This window comes from Staurois parvus, unplaced genomic scaffold (genome assembly GCF_062004578.1).
Source record: "Staurois parvus isolate SC_StPar_1 unplaced genomic scaffold, SC_StPar_1.0 ptg000235l, whole genome shotgun sequence".
Taxonomy (NCBI): Eukaryota; Metazoa; Chordata; class Amphibia; order Anura; family Ranidae; genus Staurois; species Staurois parvus.
In genome coordinates this window covers 5,368,012-5,390,540 of record NW_028318031.1, presented here as the reverse complement: position 1 = coordinate 5,390,540, position 22,529 = coordinate 5,368,012, and the positions used below count along the sequence as shown (strand labels likewise).

Sequence of the window (22,529 nt, the reverse complement as noted above, 5' to 3'; positions counted from 1 at the left end):
TGAAAAGGAAAAAGAAACTCATCTCTTAAGGAGGGACAGTACCTTCATATGAGGGTCAGTTGGAAAATATAGTGGTTATTTGCTAGAACTGGAGAGTGCCAAATCTGGTGCAGCTCTACATAAAAATCAATCAGCTTCCAGATTTTATTGTTAAAGCCTAATTCAAAATCTGAAGTTAGAAGCTGATTGGCTACCATGCACAGCTGCACCAGATTCTGAGTGCACCAGTTTTAGTAAATCTCCCCAAATGTCTATTAAGCAAAGTAAAATGGCAACCACTTCCTTCAAGTCTATACAAGTGTCTTGTTCTGCAGATTAGTAAACTGTGGTAGAAGTTCCCAGCCCGTCCCATGCATTTTTACATGAAACATCTTGGAAGAAAAGGGGGGGGGGGGGGGTTGTTAGAGTGTCAGCAATTGTTTCTGCGCCATACTTCAGTGCCATGTTGGCAAGGTTTAAGTGGGAAGGCTGTGTGTCTAAAAGAGTGCATTTAATCCATTATAGTGCACAGCTGTTGCCAGTACTGTAAAAAAAGCTATACAATGGTCAGTTATGGGGTTGTGTGGTATAAATGTATCTTAATGATTCTTTTGATCTCAAAGTGTAAATGTAAGGTTTCAGTTTTCGGTCTTACACAGAACAGGTTTACTGCCTAATACAGAGCATATCTGGATCAATGTCAGTTTGTTCTTAAAGCATATGGGCAAAAAACTTTTCTCTGCTTCTCCTGCTTAAAGGATAAATATGCCTTTGGAACATGTTACCGTATTTAGGGTGGTACATGTAACATGTTCCATCCCCTGCCTCCTCTTCCCCCGTTCCCCCCTCCCTGTCACAACAGGTGGGGGATCTTCTCCCCACACCTGCTGTCACAATTTAAAAACAGCGTGGCGCCACCCACATGACAGAGTTCTATGAATGAATGAACTACAAGTACCGTCGGGCACTACAGCTGATGGCTTTTAGTTCTTAATGAACTGCAAGGAAGCTGGTGAGTGCTCTTGTGGTTCATTGATTCTTCCTACAATTCAGTAGCTACATGCCCGTGCTAGTGTATTCAGAGTCTGCAGGTTCCTAGCATTGCACCCATAATCTTCTGATCACGAGTGCAATACTTTACAAGCATCAGTATAAAAAAAGAATAAATGCACATTTTTTTACCTGCAAAAATGATGTGCATTTTTTAAAATAAAACGTATCCTTTTAACCAGTTTAGTAATATATGTTTCCTAAGCCTACTACAGAATAAATCAAGCATAGGTCGTGTGTAGTCACTTTCAGACACAGTGACCTATATGGTGTCCATAGTGAAGGTTTTTATTGTACCAGGAATATATGAAATCAGTTGCAGTGTTCAGATATACCCAGTAATTTATACTATATCAAGTAATTATTGCAGCATTTTAGTTACCTAATATTTATAACATTTTTCTCTTTCATTTTTCTTTTTTGGGAATATACTGACTTTGTTATCAGCTTGTATTACAGCAGGTATTACTCAGTGCTGTGTGGTTCTGATGAAATCAGTGGTTGCCAAAGAATGGGTTAAACACAGAACAATGAACTTAAATGCACTCATTTCCTTTGACCCGGCCTGTGTACCAATGGCGTGCTGCAGCTTAGATACACTCTTACACACCCACACACAGCTCCCATTCCTGCTGGCAGCCACACAGCGGGGGCAGGTGAGCTGATCTTCAGAGAAGGGATGGGTTACAAGTGGGGAGGGGGGGAGGGGAAAGAGGTGTAAGAACAGCAGGGACACAAGTCCTGTCAGAACAGGGGACACAGGTTGCATTTCATTCTCTGGGGCTGTGTAAGTAATCTTCTAATAACATCTGGTAGAGCTGAAAATGATTACCTTAAAACTAGCTTATAATCACCTACTGGGACTTGCTGTCAATAGCTGTCTGATTATGTTTTTACAAGCATACACACATGTAGCACTGAATTAATAGATGCCCATTAGTGTAAAGTCTTCTTATGCTGACATTTAAGATTCAACGTAATCCATAGTGCCAATTTAGACATGTATGAATTAGTTTTCTTTGTGTGTTTACAAATATTTTCTGTATTTCTTGTAATAGTTGGACACAAGGGAGCAATAGAACAGAAATTGCTCATGATTGTTAGAATAGTACAGAACTTTCTACAAATTTCTGAAACATTTGTAGTGCTGTGCCATTAGATAACTTTCCCTTGGGCATAGCTTTAATTTCACAGCATCTAGTAAAGTTTTTGAGAATGATAACTTTTACCTGAATATGAATTAAGTCAGTGTTTTCTTACTTGTCACGTCTATCCTGAAATTCTGTCCTGCACTGTCCCACACCCTTGTTTGGTGACATTTTTTATGGCAGTTCTCGCACACATATTAGCAATGTTCTCTGCATATCTTGAACTATACAAGGTATACATGTCATTAAATTAGTTGTAGTTGCACATGGATTGTTCAGTGAATTATGATAAGGGGTTTTATGGCTTGTTCTCCATGGCAAGTTGTGTGGGAGACAAACTGTTGTAGTGTCCTGCCACATTAAGTGGGGCTGCATTTCCGTTTGACTTTATTTGATTAGCCCTAGTAATAGGAGGATACCTGTCATATCTTGCCCATTGCCCCCTCATGTTGCTGACGTTCTGAGCCAGGTAATTAGTGAAAGAGCGAAGAAATTCCAGAGGAGGCAGGAAGGAGTGCTTGTGACATCTGAACATTTCACGGATTGTGCTGTGTCTGTGCGTGCCTCTCTGGGGATGACAGGAAGACAGGCTGACTCAGTCTTTACTATGCATGCACCCACGTGTTAATTGGCCAAATGGTTAATCTTACAAACTGAACACGTAACCACTCCAGTCTTATAAACCTGTACTACTGAGGATACAGACATCTGCTAGAAGCTGTGGTTACTGTGTTCTTATGGTGAGCCAAGAAAGAAGTGAGTAGACAGCATTTCCTTTGTGGTTTTCCTTGTACTCATAACCCCCCAGTAGGTATTACTTTTGCTGAGAGAAACCTGTTAATTTTTTCTTTTCTTGTGCCATGACATTTGTCTGTTCCACAGGGCAGAGAATTATTGGTGGAGAGGTCAGGACAAGAGAACATTGAAGGTTGGTCAATTTCCACGCAATACTGTGACATCTGTGGCTGGACTGTCTGCTCATGATATTAGCCGGCCTCTAAAGAACAGCTTTATCCACACTGGTCATGGAGATACTGTGCCTGCTCACTGCTGGGGCTTCCCTGACAGGATTGATGAGTAAGTTTCAAAAACTGTATTTTCTTTCTATTTGATGTAAATTGTAATGTTCTTTGCCTTTCAAGTCCTATTGAAGACACTAAATCATCTGACATTCTAGCATAGTAGGAATTCACAATACAAGCTGGATAAAGGTAGTTAGGCTGATAGTTATGGGGTTGAATACGTTTGCACAATAAATGCTTTTAGAGGCAAGAAGGGATGTGAAATGAGTAAATTGCATTAAGGGAATTGATTATTTAAAAGGTCAAAAAAAAGGACATAACTGTGCTCTGTACTACCTAATCAACCGGTGTGCACATTGGACTTCCTGTATAAGTCTCTAGGATTTGAATTGTGTTTGTTGGCCATAATCAGTAGTCACCATTTTACTTTTGTGTTTAGTCCACCCTAGAAAAGCTAAAGATGAAACTGTATTAGCTATGAGTAATCATTAACCTTATATTGCTTTTGATGCATGAGCCAAGGTAATATGTAAAGCAATGCATGTTGGGTACATTAAACAAGGTTGATTCGATACAATGCTCAAACACCTGGACTACTAAAGCATTTCTCCTTTCCAGTAGGAATTGTGGATATTCTTTCATATACATCTGATATCTTATCATAAACTAATTTATCACTGCTCCTTTAATGGAAGTGAAACTTAATGTCCAATATCTGAATATCTCAGCACATTTGAGCTTTGGGTGCAATAGAAGGACTAGGTGACATTTCAGAAATTTTAGATAATGGTGGTGATATTGCAGACTGACAGTTGTCTAACTGCAATAACCCTTAAATGTACAGTCCATTTTCTTTCTCTTACATTGAGAGACACATAATTCATAGAGAATTGGATTATACTGCTGCCTACAGCAGGATTTGGACACTGAAAAACAAAAAATAAACAGTGGGCAGCCTGATATAACTCCTCCCACCTTGCCTCAGTTTTATGCTAGTGTTGTATGTGGATGGACGCCTTTTCTCTCCTTAGAAAAGCTAGTCATATTTTTTTTCAAAGATTATTTCTCTTCATTCAAAACTTCTCTACAGGCTGCTTGAGCTGACCTGTTCTTGCATCTATTCTGATTGACATATCCTCAGTAATAGCTTTAGAGGCCATACCCAATTGCAGGGCCTGATTGGAGTGTGACCTTTCTATACTGTCTTAGTTAGCTACCAAACACTTTACACATCCTCTGGTGTTTTGGCAGAGCACCAGGAGCAACTTAACCCTATCTTCTCAATGATTTTGACTTTGATTGTTGACCCTTACCACAGAGGCCACAAGCTTGCCTCAGTGTCTTCTCCCTTCAGAACAATTCCTGTAGAAAATGTGCCGTTGTTTAAGGATCCAATTGATAAAAGTTAGGAGATTCTTTTCAAGACCTTGTTTCTTTGGCAGTCCCTACATTGAAACCTGCCATGGTTGTGGGGCCTGTGAGGCCAGACCCAAACCAGAAGCCCAGTTCAATTATAACACCTGGGCTTTTAATTCCCCTAAACCTGCAAACAAGTCCTATTCATCATAAAGGGACACCCCCACTTTCTACAATGGGGGGTGTCTGTTAGCATTTGTGGACACCTGGGTATTTCAGACCCTGTGTATGGAGGGTGGTTGCCAGGGGCTACAAACTAAATTCTGCTCTCAACCCCTTTCCGCTTCATGTCTTCCAACATTCTTGTGTCACTGGAAAGATCAGCAGACCTCCATATAGCCCTTGCAGATGTTCTGGGTCAAGAGGTTATTGTCCCAGTTCCTGTGGCAGAAAAGTTTCAAATATTTTATGTCCACCTTTTTTTGCAGTTCCCAAAACAAAAGGGGGTACCTACCCCATGCTGGATCTCAAGGCTCGGAAAGTCCCCTATCTGAAGCCAAAATTCAGCATGCAATCCACTAGGCTTGTCACAACCTCCCTCCATCAAGGAGACTTTCTGGCCTTTATAGATATGGATGTGTGCTTGCATGTCCCAATTTTTCCAGCACACCAGTGATTCTTTTGCTTTACTGTGGATCCCTAACACTTGTGGCTTATCTGCCACACCCCATGTGTTCACCAAGGTTCTAGCCTCTGTGCTTACCTTGTTAAGTACCCAAGGCATCCCCTTAGTGGAATATCTAGTGCATGAGTCTAATGGTTTTCTGGAATGAAGCAGTAGTCATGATTGGGACACACATCATTAGTGGTTTGATATAGTTACTACCTAGCTAGTGCCCCAATATTGTTTTTTTCCGCAGATCAACTTTAGGCACAGAGTTCCTTAAGTGCAACTGAAGTATGGTGAACCAAGGTCAATATAATCTTTCTATACCATACATAATATACGATAAAAAATTAAAATAAGCAATAATCGCAAAGTGTAGTTTCAGCCTAATGCTGTGCAATTTTCCATTTACCTTAGTACAGGAGGGAAGTTCCTGTTATTTGCGACTGTTTTGACTAACATCTGTGTTTATGTCTAGCTCTAGCTCACACTTGACATGTTTACTAGTTCTTACAGCAAACATTTGTGCATTCTGTAACAGTTTAAAAGGCAGTTATATTAAATTCCAAACATGGGGTGGGTCACACAACATGCATGAGTGTAAGACTGTGTTGTATGAGACACAGGGATATAGAGCAAATCATGTGGCTGAGGTGAGTGACGGTGCATTACTGTGCCTGTCACACTCATACAGCCATGTGTGCAGAGCAATGTGTTACATAGTAAGACTGAATAAAGTCAGCAGTCCAACAAGTTCAACCTGTGTGTTCAACGGTGTTTATGTCAATACCAATTCCCATATCCCTGTATATTGCATTCGTTAAGATGCCCATCTAAGAGCTTTTTGAAACGATTGACACTTCCCACTGACCACTGATTGTGGAAGGAGTGCCACATCCTTACTGCTGTGAATGTAAGGAACCCCCAATACAAAGTTTATGGTTAAACCTCTTCTACTCCAATTTCATTGAGTGGCTGCATGTTTTCTTAAGTTCCCTGACGTTGAATAGTTTTTTATCTATGCTAGAATCGCCAATGAGGCATTTGTATATTTCTCACATGTCTCCTCTCAAGCATCTCTTTCCCATGGAGAATACGTTTAATACTTGTAGTCGTTCCTCGTAACTGAGGTCCTCCAGTTCCCTTATTAGCTTTGCTGCACTTCTCTGGACTCTCTCCAGTTCCAGCACATCCATCTTGAGGTCTGGTGACCAGAACTGGATGGCATACTCAAGATGCAGCCAGACCAGAGTTTTGTAAAGTGGTATAATTATAGTTTTAGCTATATAGTAAATATTCTCTTTAATGCACATTAATATTCTGCTTGCTGCAGCTTGGCATTACATGCAATTGCTGAGCCTGTGATCTACTAGAACCCCTAGATCCTTTTCCATCCTGGATTGCCTCAAAGGTTCTCCCTCTAGCGAGTAACTTGCATTCATATTTTTAGCCCCCAAGTGCATTACTTTAAATTTTTCAACAATAAACCTCATTTGACATGTAGTTGCCCTTTATTTTATTGGGGTCTTCTTGTAAAGTTTCTATATCCTGATGTGAAGTTATTGCCCTGCTTAGCTTTGTATCATCAGCAAATACTTAAAGTGAGCTATTCATGCCAATCATTTATGAATAAATTAACAGAATTGGTCCCATGACAGATTCTAGGGGCACCCCAGTTACCACTCCAGACGATTCTGAGTACACGCTATTTATCACCACCAGAGACATGCCTCTGTAACCGACTTTCTATCCAGATACATACCCTGAGGCAGGGCTTGACAAATCCCAGGCCGTAGGTCGCCATTTTGTGAAAACTGGTGAGAGGGCAATCGGCATAATAATGAGGAGTTTCCCCCATAACAGGTTTTTATTGTCATTTTTTCCAGCCAGCCTATTACCCTGACTTAATCGCATTACATCGGAGTTATTGGCTGGTCACTTTGCTGTAAGTAAGTTAGGGGGCGCAAATTACTTGCCTTCCAGTGGATGCTGACAACCCATGCTACGCTAAAAAACTGGCTCCTTTTTTAGCTGGCTCCCAGATTGAAAGCAAATTTGTCAAGCCCTGTTTAAGGTCCATGCCAACGGCCCTCAAAATAAGTGTTTATGGGGAACTGTATCTAATACTTTGCAAAATCCAGATCCACCATGTCTGCAGGTTTTCCTCTATCCATATAATAGCTCACTTCCTCATAGAAAGTTAATAGAGTGGTCTGGCAAGAAAAACCTTTTGTAAATCAATGCTGATTACTGCTAATGATACTGTGTTCATTCTTTTATAATAGTCCCTTATCATCCCCTCCAATAATTTACATACTGTCTATGTCAGACTGACTGGCCTGTAGTTTCCAGGTATATATCGCTGTCCTTTTTAAAATATTGGTATCACTTTTTGGCTTTTTGTGAAAGAGCTCATATCATTCTGATCACTAAGCTGTCCATAAAAATTAGGAATAATCGTCTTGCTATTACCTGGCTTTGAGGACTCTTGGGTGTAAGCCATCCAGTCCTGGTAATGTATTTATGTTAGGTTTTTCAAGTCTTTTTCAGACACTGGACTGGGGTTGATTTACTAAAGCTGGAGAGTGCAGAATCTGGTGCGGTGTTGCGCTACGTAGAAACCTTCCAGGTTTTTTTTGTCAAAGTTTAATTGAACAAGCTGAAGTTAAAAGCTGATTGGCTACCATGCACAGCTGCAGCAGATTTTGCACTCTCCAGTTTATGTAAATCAGTCCCACTGACTTCTGTAGCTACAAGAATACATTCAGTGACGTGTTACTATCGATACAGTCTTAATTACTATACCCTTTATACACCCTTTGTAAAAACTTAGGAGAAGAATACATTCAGTACAGTTGCCTTCTCCTTGTCATTTGTAACCAACTTCCCTTGATCATCCTTAATGGGGCCAATATGCTCTGACCTACCTTTCTTACTATTAATATATTTCGAACAATTTTGGGTATTTGTTTCATCCTTCTCTGCTATGTGTCTCTCGTGGTCTTTTTTTTTTAGTTGTCCTGATTGCACTCTTACATTTCTTATTGCATTGCTTGTAGTGCTGGAATGCTGACAATGACCCCTCAACCTTATATATTTTGAAGGCCATTTTTCTCTTTTATATACCTTTTTACATTAAAGTTTAGCTACTCATGGTTAACCGTGGCTCTCTTTGTTGCCCATTGGAATGCACTGGCTAATGCCTTTATTTAAAACGTTCTTAAAGCACTCCCATTTTTCCTCAGTGTTCATTGTTTCTAGAATTTTTTTTCCCATTTATTATCTTACAGTATTGAGCACAATTTAGAAATGTTGTCTTTTTTTTAAATTTTGTGTTCGTGCACTACCCTCATGTCTCCTTTTCCTGTGATTTATACTGAATGTATTTACCCCGTAATCGCTATTCCCTAAGTTGTCCTGAATTTCCACATCTGCGATTAGACCAGTGTTATTTGTAATTACTAGATCTAGCAATGCATTATTGCTGGTCAGGGCATCCACCAATTGACACATGAAGTTTTCCTTCAGGACATTTAAGGAATGACAAGCCTTACATGATGCCCAGGTGATGTCTGGATAATTGAAGTCCTCCATTATAATAACATTCCCCTGCCTCACCGCCAATCCTAACTGTGACAGGAGGTCAGATTCCTCTTTATCCTTCAGGTTAGAGGGCCTGTAACATACAACCACTATTAATTTCCCTTTTTTTTTTCTTTTCTTCTCTTTGAAGCTCTAGCCACAAGGATTCCACCTCCTCCCTTGCCCCATTAGCAATGTTGTCACTCATGACCAGTAATAAATCATCCTTGATATACTGATATCCACACACACACTCCCTGTCCCTCCAATTCAAGGAATATTCCTGGACAGTGGCAAGCCAGTCATGTGAGCTGTCAAATCAAGTTTCAGATATTCCCACAAAGTCAAGAACCTCCTTGTGTATAAGCATCTCCGGTTCTTCCGTTTTATTAGCTACTGTAGGCTGATAGCGTTTGTGTGGATGTCCTTTAATTTTGTATGGGTGCATTTTATTCCTTCATTAGTTTTGAGGCTGCAGTTGAATTTTGTCAACCTACTCACCATGGAATTAGGTATTCTAGATGCAGTACCAAAAATGCCCCCAGTATCACCATCTGACTGCTGGCTATCACTTCCACTTATCTCTTACCCCCCCCCCCACCTAGTTTAAAAAAAGTCCCTCTAAATCTTTGGCCTTCATTTCTCCCAGCATCATAATGTTACTGGAGCATATTTTTTTTTTAATATTTTATGTTGTGTTTAAGAGATCCATTCAGTGCCATATCACATGCTTTACAATTCTGTTGAGTGGCCATAATGATATACTGTCACCCTCCCCCATCCGTATTTCTGAATGCCTTACTAAAAACATTGTGTACGCTAAGGTGTTATAAACACTACATAAAAAATTTAATTATTGATTCTTAAAACAAAATAAAACATAGCATTGTGAATTATTGATTGAAGGAACAGGCACATTTTGTTTGTTTTAAAGGGAAGCTGAAAAGTTTTTTCAGTGAGTACTGTTTTGAATTTTTTTGTGATTTCACCCTGTGATTTTTGGCTTGGATTTGGCATGGTTACTTGCTTGTTGCTTCATATTTTGGTTATTGAATCTCATTTAGTCTAGGTTCACACCTATGTGTTTCTCACTGCATTCTGCAGAAAATCACAGTAGTGCATTTAACATGATTTCCTATGGGACAGGTTCACATCTCCGCGTTTTTCATCGGGTGCATTTTTTGGAAAGGGTAAGGGACTTTTTTTTTTTAAACACAAAACGTTGCGTTTTTGGTTCTATAAACTTAATTGGAGATGCTGCAGAAAAGCATGTAGTGTGTTTTTGATGCCTTTTGCATTTTACCCTTCCCAACAAGTTGAGAAAAAGAAACACGTCAAAAATGCATGTGAAAAAACTCACCGCAAAAAGCACTGCAGAAACGGATCAAATGCAAACTGCATAGGTGTGAACCTAACCTTACAGATTTATAAATGCTCTCTGCCATCAGCATATCAGGGAGCACGATTAGTATCTCTGCTTAATGACTGTGGAGATGAGCTTGTTTGACCCTGTAGGCAGCCTGTTGTTTTCCAGACAGGTTAGACTGGATCCACAGACTTTTTAAGAGAGGAGCAGTGAAGCACAGTCATTGTGCAGTATTACTAAGCAGGAGAGGGATATCCCATGTACCTCTATTTCTTTACAATTTATGCACGAAATATAATGTTTTTGAAGCATCAAAATGATCCCTTTAAATATTCTGCAGTCTTTAAACTATTTTGGTTGAAGCAAAAAAAAAAAAAACAACCCGTCCAAGGTAACTGTGTATATAGCTAGAATTTAAAAATCTTTTCTGATGATTTTTATCTTTCTTGCTAGAACGTTTACCAAACTAACTGCTGTTTAGAATCTGTCTTTATTATCACCACGTGATCAGTATCCATGTCATAATTAGAAAAGCTGCACTTCTGGCACCCTTTAGGGAGTACAAGGTAATACCTAACTCACTGAAAACGGAACTGCTATTGTAGTAGATGGCTGTAATTTTACTTCAAGCTTTCTGCAGGCTCTGTGCAAAACATGTTCAACTAAGTGAACCAGAACCAGGTCAGTTGATACAGTCTTGGCATTTAACAGAGGAAGCCATAAAGTGCTCTTGTGCTCATTCCTCAGTGCAGATACAGTACATATACTGTAGATCAGGGGTCTCCAGACTTTCCGAGCAAAGAGCCAGTTTACTATTCTTTGGGCTTTAGTGGGGACCAGACTGTTGCCAGTGGGAGTAAAAAATGCATCATTGGGCATAAACAATGCCCTATCATTGGTGTCAGTGGGAGGAATAGTTCCCTAACATTAGTGCCTGTGGGAGGAATACTGCTGGTATCAATGGGAAGAATAGTGCACCATCATTGGTGTCAGTGGGAGGAATAGTGCTCCATCATTGGTATCAGTGGGAGGAATAGTACTCCATCATCGGTATCAGTGGGAGGAATAGTGCCCTATCATTGGTGTCAGTGGGAAGAATAGTGCCTCATCATTGGTGTCAGTGGGAGGAATAGGGCCCCATCATCGGTGTCAGTGGGAGGAATAGTTCCCCATCATCGATGTCAGTGGGAGGAATAGTGCCCCGTCATTGGGAGGAATAGTGCCCCGTCATTGGGAGGAATAGTGCCCCGTCATTGGGAGGAATAGTGCCCCGTCATTGGGAGGAATAGTGCCCCGTCATTGGGAGGAATAGTGCCCCGTCATTGGGAGGAATAGTGCCCCGTCATTGGGAGGAATAGTGCCCCATCATTGGTATCATTGTGAGGAATAATGCCCCATCATCGGTGTCATTGGGAGGAATAGTGCCCCATCATCAGTATCAGTGGAAGGAATAGTGCCCCATCATCAGTATCAGTGGAAGGAATAGTGCCCCATCATTGGTGTCACTGGAATGAATAGTGACCCATCATTGTTGTCAGTAAGAAATATAGTGCCCCATCATTGGTATCAGTGGGAGGAATAGTGTCCCATCATTGGTGTCAGTGGGAAAAATAGTGCCCCATCATTGGTATCAGTGGGAGGAATAGTGTCCCATCATTGGTATCAGTGGGAGGAATAGTGTCCCATCATTAGTGTCAGTGGAAGGAATAGTGCCCCATCATTGGTGTCAGTAGGAGGAATAGTGCCCCATCACTGGCGTCAGTGGAAAGAATAGTGCCCCATCATTGGTGTCAGTGGGAGGAATAGGGCACCATCATTGGTGTCTGTGGGAGGAATAGTGCCCCATCATTGGTATCAGTGGGAGGAATAGTGTCCCATCATTAGTGTCAGTGGAAGGAATAGTGCCCCATCATTGGTGTCAGTAGGAGGAATAGTGCCCCATCACTGGCGTCAGTGGAAAGAATAGTGCCCCATCATTGGTGTCAGTGGGAGGAATAGGGCACCATCATTGGTGTCTGTGGGAGGAATAGTGCCCCATCATTGGTGTCTGTGGGAGGAATAGTGCCCCATCATTTGTGTCATTGGGAGGAATAGTGCCCCATCATTGGTATCAGCGGGAGGAATAGTGCCCCATCATTGGTATCAGCGGGAAGAATAGTGCCCCATCTTTGGTATCAGCGGGAAGAATAGTGCCCCATCATTGGTGTCAGTGGGAGGAATAGTGCCCCATCATTTGTGTCATTGGGAGGAATAGTGCCCCATCATTGGTATCAGTGGGAGGAATAGTGCCCCATCATTGGTATCAGCGAGAGGAATAGTGCCCCATCATTGGTGTCAGTGGGAGGAATAGTGCCCCATCATTGGTATCAGTGGGAGGAATAGTGCCCCATCATTGGTATCAGTGGGAGGAATAGTGCCCCATCATTGGTATCAGTGGGAGGAATAGTGCCCCATCATTGGTATCAGCGGGAAGAATAGTGCCCCATCTTTGGTATCAACGGGAAGAATAGTGCCCCATCATTGCTATCAGCGGGAAGAATAGTGCCCTATTATTGGTGTCAGCGGAAGGAATAGTGCCTCGTCATTGGTGTAATTTGGAGGAATATGTCCCATCATTGGTATCATTGGGAGGAATAGTGCCCCATCATTGGTGTCAGTGGGTGGAAGAGTGCCCCAAGGGCCTGGTAAAGGCAAGCAAAGGGCCATATCTGGCCCCTAGGCTGCAGTTTGGAGACCACTGCTGTAGATTGTTGAGGCAGCAGCTTTGCATTGTGGGTCAGTGGATGACACATTTAAGAATCATGTCAGTGAAGTTGTAATTTGTATACAACATACACTGTGGGTATCAAAGCTTTTTTGGGTGCGCTGGTGTGCCGTTTGCTTGTGCAAAGGATACAAGCTGTAGTTTTAAACTTTCCTTACTTGTAAAGGCATTTTCACAGGAACCTAGTAACAATGATTCTCTTTGAATTCAATACAGTTTTCCTACTAACATGTGCGCATTTACCTTTATTTGTACTGTGCCTAAAGTGTTTGTGTCTTGCATCCATTTCTCACCCACGTGGCTCAGTCATTTTTAGGATCTGCTTGAAAATGAATCCCATTTTTGGTGGCCCTGACTCTTGCTTTTAGGCAGCTGTCAAAATTGATACATATTCTAAGCAGTTTTGCAAGTTGGTGAGCTTTGTCGTAGTGTAACATGAAAATGCTTTTTTGAAATAGTGAATTTGTAACACATTGCATTTATATACAATATATATTGTAATTAGTAGCGATAGTAATATTATTAGAAGTAGCTGTATTAGAAGTAGCAGCAGACGGTGGTCTAAAGAGTGGTAACAGCAGCAAGAGTTGTAGTAGTAGCAGCAGAAGCACTAATACCAATACCTGCAGGCATAGTAGTAGCAGTGGCAGCAGGGCTGGTAGTTGTATCAAATGTAGTAGTATCAGCAGAAGCACTAATACCAATACCAGCAGGAATAGTAGTAGCAGTGGCAGCAGGGCTGGTAGTTGTATCAATTGTAGTAGTAGCAGCAGAAGCACTACTACCAATACCAGCAGGAATAGTAGTAGCAGTGGCAGCAGGGCTGGTAGTTGTATCAATTGTAGTAGTAGCAGCAGAGGCACTAATACCAATACCAGCAGGAATAGTAGTAGCAGTGGCAGCAGGGCTGGTAGTTGTATCAATTGTAGTAGTAGCAGCAGAGGCACTAATACCAATACCAGCAGGAATAGTAGTAGCAGTGGCAGCAGGGCTGGTAGTTGTATCAATTGTAGTAGTAGCAGCAGAAGCACTAATACCAATACCAGCAGGAATAGTAGTAGCAGTGGCAGCAGGGCTGGTAGTTGTATCAATTGTAGTAGTAGCAGCAGAAGCACTAATACCAATACCAGCAGGATGAGTAGTAGCAGTGGCAGCAGGGCTGGTAGTTGTATCAATTGTAGTAGTAGCAGCAGAAGCACTAATACCAATACCAGCAGGATGAGTAGTAGCAGTGGCAGCAGGGCTGGTAGTTGTATCAATTGTAGTAGTATCAGCAGAAGCACTAATACCAATACCAGCAGGATGAGTAGTAGCAGTGGCAGCAGGGCTGGTAGTTGTATCAATTGTAGTAGTAGCAGCAGAAGCACTAATACCAATACCAGCAGGAATAGTAGTAGCAGTGGCAGCAGGGCTGGTAGTTGTATCAATTGTAGTAGTAGCAGCAGAAGCACTAATACCAATACCAGCAGGAATAGTAGTAGCAGTGGCAGCAGGGCTGGTAGTTGTATCAATTGTAGTAGTAGCAGCAGAAGCACTAATACCAATACCAGCAGGATGAGTAGTAGCAGTGGCAGCAGGGCTGGTAGTTGTATCAATTGTAGTAGTATCAGCAGAAGCACTAATACCAATACCAGCAGGATGAGTAGTAGCAGTGGCAGCAGGGCTGGTAGTTGTATCAATTGTAGTAGTAGCAGCAGAAGCACTAATACCAATACCAGCAGGAATAGTGGTAGCAGTGGCAGCAGGGCTGGTAGTTGTATCAATTGTAGTAGTAGCAGCAGAAGCACTAATACCAATACCAGCAGGATGAGTAGTAGCAGTGGCAGCAGGGCTGGTAGTTGTATCAATTGTAGTAGTAGCAGCAGAAACAGGAGTAATAGTAACATTAGCAGTAAAATACCAGGCTTTAGGTAGATTATATTGTGTTTAATTTATTCAAAGTTAGTAGGCATGCTTAGTTTTTTATGACAGTCAGTGGATTATTATTGGTGGCGATATAAGGTTAGTACATACACTTTATTGCCAAACCTATTAGGACGCTTGTCTTTACATGCACATGAAGTTTAATTGCATCCCAATCTTAGTCTGTAGCATTCAATATTGAGTTGGCCCACCCTTTGCAGCTATAACAGCTTCAACTCTTCTGGGAAGGCTGTCCACAAGGTTTAGGAGTGTGTCTATGGGAATGTTTGACCATTCTTCCAGAAGTGCATTTGTGAGGTCAGGCACTAAGGGGCCAAGCCCAATCCCACACCATAATCCCCCCTCCACCAAAGAATGCTTTCAGGCAAGTACCATTCTCCTGGCTTGTCAGCCACAGAAGCAAGATTTGTCACTCCAGAGAACATATCTCCACTGCTCTAGAGTCCAGTGGCAGCATGCTTTACACCACTGCATTTGACACTTTGCATTGCACTTGGTGATGTAAGGCTTGGATGCAGCTGCTCAGCCATGGAAACCCATTCCATGAAACTCTTTACACACTGTTGTTGTGCTAATCTGAAGGCAACATGAAGTTTGGAGGTCTTTAGCTATTGACTCTGCAGACAGTTGGCAACTTCTGCGCACTAAGCGCTTCAGCATATGCCGACCCTGCTCTGTCATTTTACGAGTTGCTGTTGTTCCCAGTTGTTTCCACTTTGTTATAATACCACTAACTGTTGACTGTGGAATATTTAGTAGCAAGGAAATTTCACGGATGGACTTATTGCACAGGTGGCAACCTATCACAGTACCACTCTTGAATTCACTGAGCTTCTGAGAGCGACCCATTCTTTCACAAATGTTTGTAGTAGCAGCCTGTATGCCTAGGTGGTGATTGGAACACCTGAGTCCAATGATTTGGAGGGGTGTTCCAAAACTTTTGGCAATATAGTGTATTTTCAAGTTGCTTTGAAGTTCATGTGGCCATTTCTTGTAATATGTTATCTGCTTCCCCCTACAGGCTGTACTTGGGAAATCCCATGGATCCTCCTGATATACTAGGTCTGGATCAAGGAACTCCTAGACCAACTCAACTTCCAGGGAGGGCAAAAAGTGAGTAGCTTAAATCTTTGTGAAAATGTAGTTTCTCTCCAAGATCACTCAGTGCCTTTGCGGTTTTCTCAGTGACAGTTCCACAATTTAAAGTGATTGTAAACTCAACTTTTAATTTTTTAAAATAACAAACAGGTTTATTCCATTGCACAGATCGGCGCCGAACCTCATCTTCTTCCTATTACTTCGTATCGTGGCACACCTGCAGGCTCGATCCCGAGCCACTCTGTATGTGTCTATAGACAGACAGCATGACTTGGTCCCGCCCCCCGCTCCCTCATCACAAAATTTGACTGACAGCAGTGGGAGCCAATGGCTCCTGCTGTCTCAAAATAGTCTGTGAGACTGGGAAGTGAGAGGAGAGAGCTGATGCAGATGGACACAGTACTGGATCGAGTGAGGCCTCAGGTAAGTACTGGGGGGTGACCCACATGGAAGAAAAATATATTTGAAATATATATATTTTAAATATTCTTCCCAAATATATTGACATATATTTGAAATGCTACAATTTTGGCCATGTGCAATATATTTCAAAATATAATTCAATAAATTTATAATATATATATATACGCTATGTTGAAATGCGTTTTTATTACAAAATATATGAAAAATACTTTTAAAAATAAATTGAAAATATACTGTATGTCTTAAAAAATGCAAATCTACATTTTTGGAATGCATTTACAAATATATGTAAAAATATATGTTAAAATGACTTTTTTATATGTTAAAAAAATTTGAAGAATATATTTTTAAAAAATATATTTTTAAAAATATAATTTTTTTAAAATATATTCTGATTTTGTTACCATGTAAAAAAGTCATTTTAACATATATTTTTACATATATTTGTAAATGCATTCCAAAAATGTAGATTTGTATTTTTAAAGACATACAGTATATTTAAAATGTATTTTTAAAAATATTCTTCATATATTTTATAATAAAAATGCATTTCAACATACAGTATGTATATGTGTGTGTGTATATATATATATGTGTGTGTGTGTGTGTGTGTATATATATATATATATATATATATATATATATTTTAATTGAAATATATTGAATATGGTCAAAATTGTAGCATTTCAAATATAAGTCAGTATATTTGGGAAGAATATTTTTAAAATATATTTCAAATATATTTTTCTTCCATATGGGGAGAGGCTATACTTTTACTTAAACATTTTTTACCTTAATGCAAGGAATGGATAAAGGTAAAAAATGTTTAGGTTTTAGAACCACTATAAATGTATTTTCAGCATCTTACTAAAATGCAAGAAATAGCTTCTCTTTTCAGTGTACCCAAGCAAATATATGATGCAGAGATGATTGAAATTATACTAAAATGGTAAAATGCGGTGTAGTAAATGAACTATAGTGGAAAAAGCATAGAATTAATTTGTAATATTTTGGGCAATAGTCCAAGTGAGGACCGTCTCCTCACGCTGTCTTCTTGTAGCTAAACTTTTTGTTGGGATAACATATGTGAAGGATGCGCTGTAAGTTTCACTAATACTGTAAATCACAATACTGCAAACATAGAAAAAACACTCTTTCTCATCTATAGAGGGACAAAGGAAGCCAGATACTGTTGCATTATATTACAACTTGCAGGAGGATTTGAACGCTGACAAACAAAAACATTTCTGTAGGCCAACCCTCTGTTTTTTCCAAGTGTCCTAAGGGGATGGACCTCTTTTCTTCAGCTCTGCTAAGGAAGCATCTAACCATGTTTTAATTTACTAGCTTTTTTACTCCGTTTTGTTTTTAATCTCTTTCTCAAATTGACTTCTATTAGGATTGCTTGCTACACAGTTGCTTGAGCTCATTTCTACATGGCAGGTGTACGGACTGGCCTTTCCTTTTCCAACTGCTTCTGGATTGAGTACAAACAACGCTTGCTAAGCCTGATTCTCAGACAGCCTGCAGGATGGAACGTAAGAAACCTGCAAAGCTTTCAGTGAATTTTACAGCATAAAATTGTTCCCCCACTTTTTCATGTAGGGCAGTGGTTCTCAACCTTTCTAACGCCGCGACCCCTTAATACAGTTCCTCATGTTGTGGTGACCCCCAACCATAAAATTATTTTCGTTGCTACTTCATAACTGTAATTTTGCAGTAGGAGGAATAGTGCCACGTCATTGGTGTCAGTGGGAGGAATAGTGCCCCATCATTGGTATCAGTGGGAGGAATAGTGCCCCGTCATTGGTGTCAGTGGGAGGAATAGTGCCCCCTTCATTGGTGTCAGTGGGAGGAATAGTGCCCCGTCATTGGTGTCAGTGGGAGGAATAGTGCCCCGTCATTGGTGTCAGTGGGAGGAATAGTGCCCCGTCATTGGTGTCAGTGGGAGGAATAGTGCCCCCTTCATTGGTGTCAGTGGGAGGACTAGTGCCCCATCATTGGTATCAGTGGGAGGAATAGTGCCCCGTCATTGGTATCAGTGGGAGGAATAGTGCCCCGTCATTGGTGTCAGTGGGAGGAATAGTGCCCCCTTCATTGGTGTCAGTGGGAGGAATAGTGCCCCGTCATTGGTGTCAGTGGGAGGAATAGTGCCCCGTCATTGGTGTCAGTGGGAGGAATAGTGCCCCGTCATTGGTGTCAGTGGGAGGAATAGTGCCGCGTCATTGGTGTCAGTGGGAGGAATAGTGCCCCGTCATTGGTATCAGTGGGAGGAATAGTGCCCCGTCATTGGTATCAGTGGTAGGAATAGTGCCCCGTCATTGGTGTCAGTGGGAGGAATAGTGCCTCGTCATTGGTGTCAGTGGGAAGAATAGTGCCCCATCATTGGTATCAGTGGGAGGAATAGTGCCCCGTCATTGGTGTCAGTGGGAGGAATAGTGCCCCCTTCATTGGTGTCAGTGGGAGGACTAGTGCCCCATCATTGGTATCAGTGGGAGGAATAGTGCCCCGTCATTGGTATCAGTGGGAGGAATAGTGCCCCGTCATTGGTGTCAGTGGGAGGAATAGTGCCCCCTTCATTGGTGTCAGTGGGAGGAATAGTGCCCCGTCATTGGTGTCAGTGGGAGGAATAGTGCCCCGTCATTGGTGTCAGTGGGAGGAATAGTGCCCCGTCATTGGTGTCAGTGGGAGGAATAGTGCCGCGTCATTGGTGTCAGTGGGAGGAATAGTGCCCCGTCATTGGTATCAGTGGGAGGAATAGTGCCCCGTCATTGGTATCAGTGGTAGGAATAGTGCCCCGTCATTGGTGTCAGTGGGAGGAATAGTGCCTCGTCATTGGTGTCAGTGGGAGGAATAGTGCCCCATCATTGGTATCAGTGGGAGGAATAGTGCCCCATCATTGGTATCAGTGGGAGGAATAGTGCCCCATCATTGGTATCAGTGGGAGGAGGAATAGTGCCCCATCATTGGTATCAGTGGGAGGAGGAATAGTGCCCCATCATTGGTATCAGTGGGAGGAATAGTGCCCCATCATTGGTGTCAGTGTGAGGAATAGTGTCCCATCATTGGTGTCAGTGGGAGGAATAGTGCCCCATCATTGGTATCAGTGGGAGGAATAGTGCCCCATCATTGGTATCAGTGGGAGGAGGAATAGTGCCCCGTCATAGGTGTCAGTGGGAGGAGGAATAGTGCCCCGTCATTGGTGTCAGTGGGGGGAGGAATAGTGCCCCGTCATAGGTGTCAGTGGGGGGAGGAATAGTGCCCCGTCATAGGTGTCAGTGGGGGGAATAGTGCCCCGTCATTGGTGTCAGTGGGAGGAATAGTGCCCCGTCATTGGTGTCAGTGGGAGGAATAGTGCCCCGTCATTGGTGTCAGTGGGAGGAATAGTGCCCCGTCATTGGTATCAGTGGGAGGAATAGTGCCTCATCATCGGTATCAGTGGGAGGAATAGTGCCCCATCATAGGTGTCAGTGGGAGGAGGAATAGTGCCCCATCATAGGTGTCAGTGGGGGGAATAGTGCCCCATCATTGGTGTCAGTGGGAGGAATAGTGCCCCATCATTGGTATTAGTGACACCAATGATGGGGCACTATTCCCACTGACACCAGTGATACTTACCTTGCAGACCCCTGCTCCAGCCTGGGCTCGCTCGCTCCCTCCCTCTCCCATGGTACCGACACTTACCTGTCAGCTGTCTTCCTTCTCCGGCCGCTCTCCTCCTCTTCACTCGCTCGATCTTCGCGGTGCCGCTCGGCCCCTCCTCTCCAAGCTCCACCTCCTTGCCGGTGATTGGCCGCCTGTGTGCCTGAGCTACAGTGCCGGCGGCCAATCACAGGCGAGGATTGATCTCGAGGTGTGTCCAGATGACAGGGGCGGCATGTCATCCCGCCCACACCTGGAGACGGCGGTGGCGGCGAGGAGCGGTGTCTCGGTTCCTAAGACCATCGGAAATATGTGTTTTCCGATGGTCTTAGGCGACCCCTGTGGAAGCGTCGTTCGACCCCCAAAGGGGTCGCGACCCCCAGGTTGAGAATCGCTGATGTAGGGGATGGTTGCTAATCCTTGGGTAATTTGCCCTTGATACATTCAGATGTAGAGTACCCCTTCAGAAGCACGGGTTATTTCCTTGCTTCTGGCACTCACTTCAGCTGCTCATACTCCTCTGTGCCTGTTTCCTAAACCCAGAGCCCCTTGTTCTTGTTCAGGTGTCAGCTTGACCTCTGGAGCCATGTCCCATTTAGGGCACCACCTTCTCCTGGATTCAGTTCTGCTGGTGTATAAGTAAGGTCATTAGCGCACCTGGTACCCCTTGGTGTTTTTCCTCACTTTCTCCAGAGGGATTCCTTGACCTGCCAGGTCATTTGGGTACAACTTTGGGTGTTCTTTATCCTGACAGGGATATGAATCCTCAATGTCGCTCCATCACACCTAATAGTTCTTAGAGCGTTGATGCCTGTATCTGGCATAGTACCCTTTCCTGGTATCCCAATTGCAAGACACACAGACAACCTCCTGGGAAGAGAATAGTTACTGGTGGCCTTAGCAAGCAACTGAAAGGCCTAATGCCTGTATGATCTGTTCAGATGTGGCTTCTCTCCTTCTCTCCTCCCTTGCAGGAGTCTCAGGTATTGAGGGGATTTCTTCTTAGAAGTACTTCCTTTTCTCCCATCTCTTCTCAGTTTTTTCATCAGAGGCTGATGAAGCCCACCTTGTGGGCGTAAGGTGGAGAGCACCACTTGACACCAACCTGTCCCCCCAGAGCTGACTGGGAGCCACCACAGACAAGTGCTTGCATTGGGGGATGCATGCTTGCTGGGCTGCTGTATTCTTAAAACTGTACACCCCTGTGTTTTTGTGAGTACACAATAAATGTTTATTTTAATAAAATTGTAAAACTGGGAGCATTAGAAGTGTATTACTTTTAATCTCTCCTGGAGGATAAAGAGAGTGTTTTACATCAAAGAGGGGAAACATTAGGCAATCCTTTGGAAGTATGGAGTTCCTAGGAGTGATAGAAAAGGGAAGATTTACTAAACTTGGAGCATACAGAATCTGATATAGCTATACATAGAAACCAATCAGTTTCCAGGTTTTATTTCCAACGCTTAATTGAACAAGCTGAAGTTAAAAGTTGATTGATTACTATGCACAGCTGCACCAGATTCTGTGTGCTCCAGTCTTAGGGCTCGTTCACACTTGACTGTTTTACCAACGCTTGCCAAACGCCCCTATAGCGTTTGGCAAGCGTTGGTCCGGCATTTGCGGAGCGTTTTTAACGCTCCGCAAACGCCACATGCGCGGTTTTGCAGTGGTTGCTAGGCGTTTGCCGAGCAATAAAAACGCCCCACAACCGCCTATAATAAAGTTTAAATGGTGTTACCGCTCCGCAAACGCCCCACAACCGCACGTTTGCGGAACGGCACCATAGACTAGAATAGGAGGCTTCAACGCCTCCTGACTCGACCAGAGGCATCCGTTTTGCCGCGACGCTAACGCTCCCGTTAGAACAGCACCATGTGCTGCAATGTGCAGAATTGTTCGAGGCGTTTGGAAAGCGGTAAAAACGCTTCCCAAACGCCTCTCTGCTGCCTGCACACAACGCTAGTGTGAACGTAGCCTTAGTAAATTTCCCCTAAAGTGTCTATATGTCAGCTGCATTTCTGATCTCTTATAATTTGAAGGTCTGTAGAGGGGTTGGTGCATATGCTTGTCTATTTTAAGACACATGGTGTGTTGAAGACTGATTCTTGTGGGTTCATCAGCATCGTTACACACTGTATTTTTCATTGTCACAAGTCACTGTGAAGGAGTATTGGGACTTCTATTACTGTATTTGTTTTCTTCACCGTTATACATTTGTAGTTGCAGACTTATTTTTTTTTTTCATCAGATCACCCGTTTGTGTAAATTTGTATGGGGATATTTTTGGTTTGATAGTCTCACTTATAGTGCTGCACAAATATTTTTTTTACGTTTCCTTGCATTGGATTTATGTGAATTAATCTATATGTGTCTCAGCTGTTGTTGCTGATCTGGTATAGAGCAAGGTGTTTGTTTCTGGGGATCATTCGTTCCTTGCAGGAACATTTCAGCCTTCTCATCTGATGGCTGTTACCAGCTTATTTTCCCAACACCCCATCTCCAAGGGGGC

At 42.5% G+C, this 22,529-nt stretch overlaps 1 protein-coding gene across 6 annotated transcripts in view; it reads left to right on the top strand.

Moving 5' to 3' along the window:
• The window catches only part of TNK2 (tyrosine kinase non receptor 2), a 288,277-nt gene that overhangs the window by 231,661 nt on the left and 34,087 nt on the right, over positions 1 to 22,529 (top strand). For all 6 annotated transcript variants that reach the window (XM_089680116.1, XM_089680117.1, XM_089680115.1 and 3 more), the window contains 2 exons: positions 3,060 to 3,254; positions 15,879 to 15,970. In XM_089680116.1, coding sequence (XP_089536242.1) covers positions 3,060 to 3,254; positions 15,879 to 15,970 — 287 coding nt within the window. The remainder of the gene's footprint in view (positions 1 to 3,059; positions 3,255 to 15,878; positions 15,971 to 22,529) is intronic.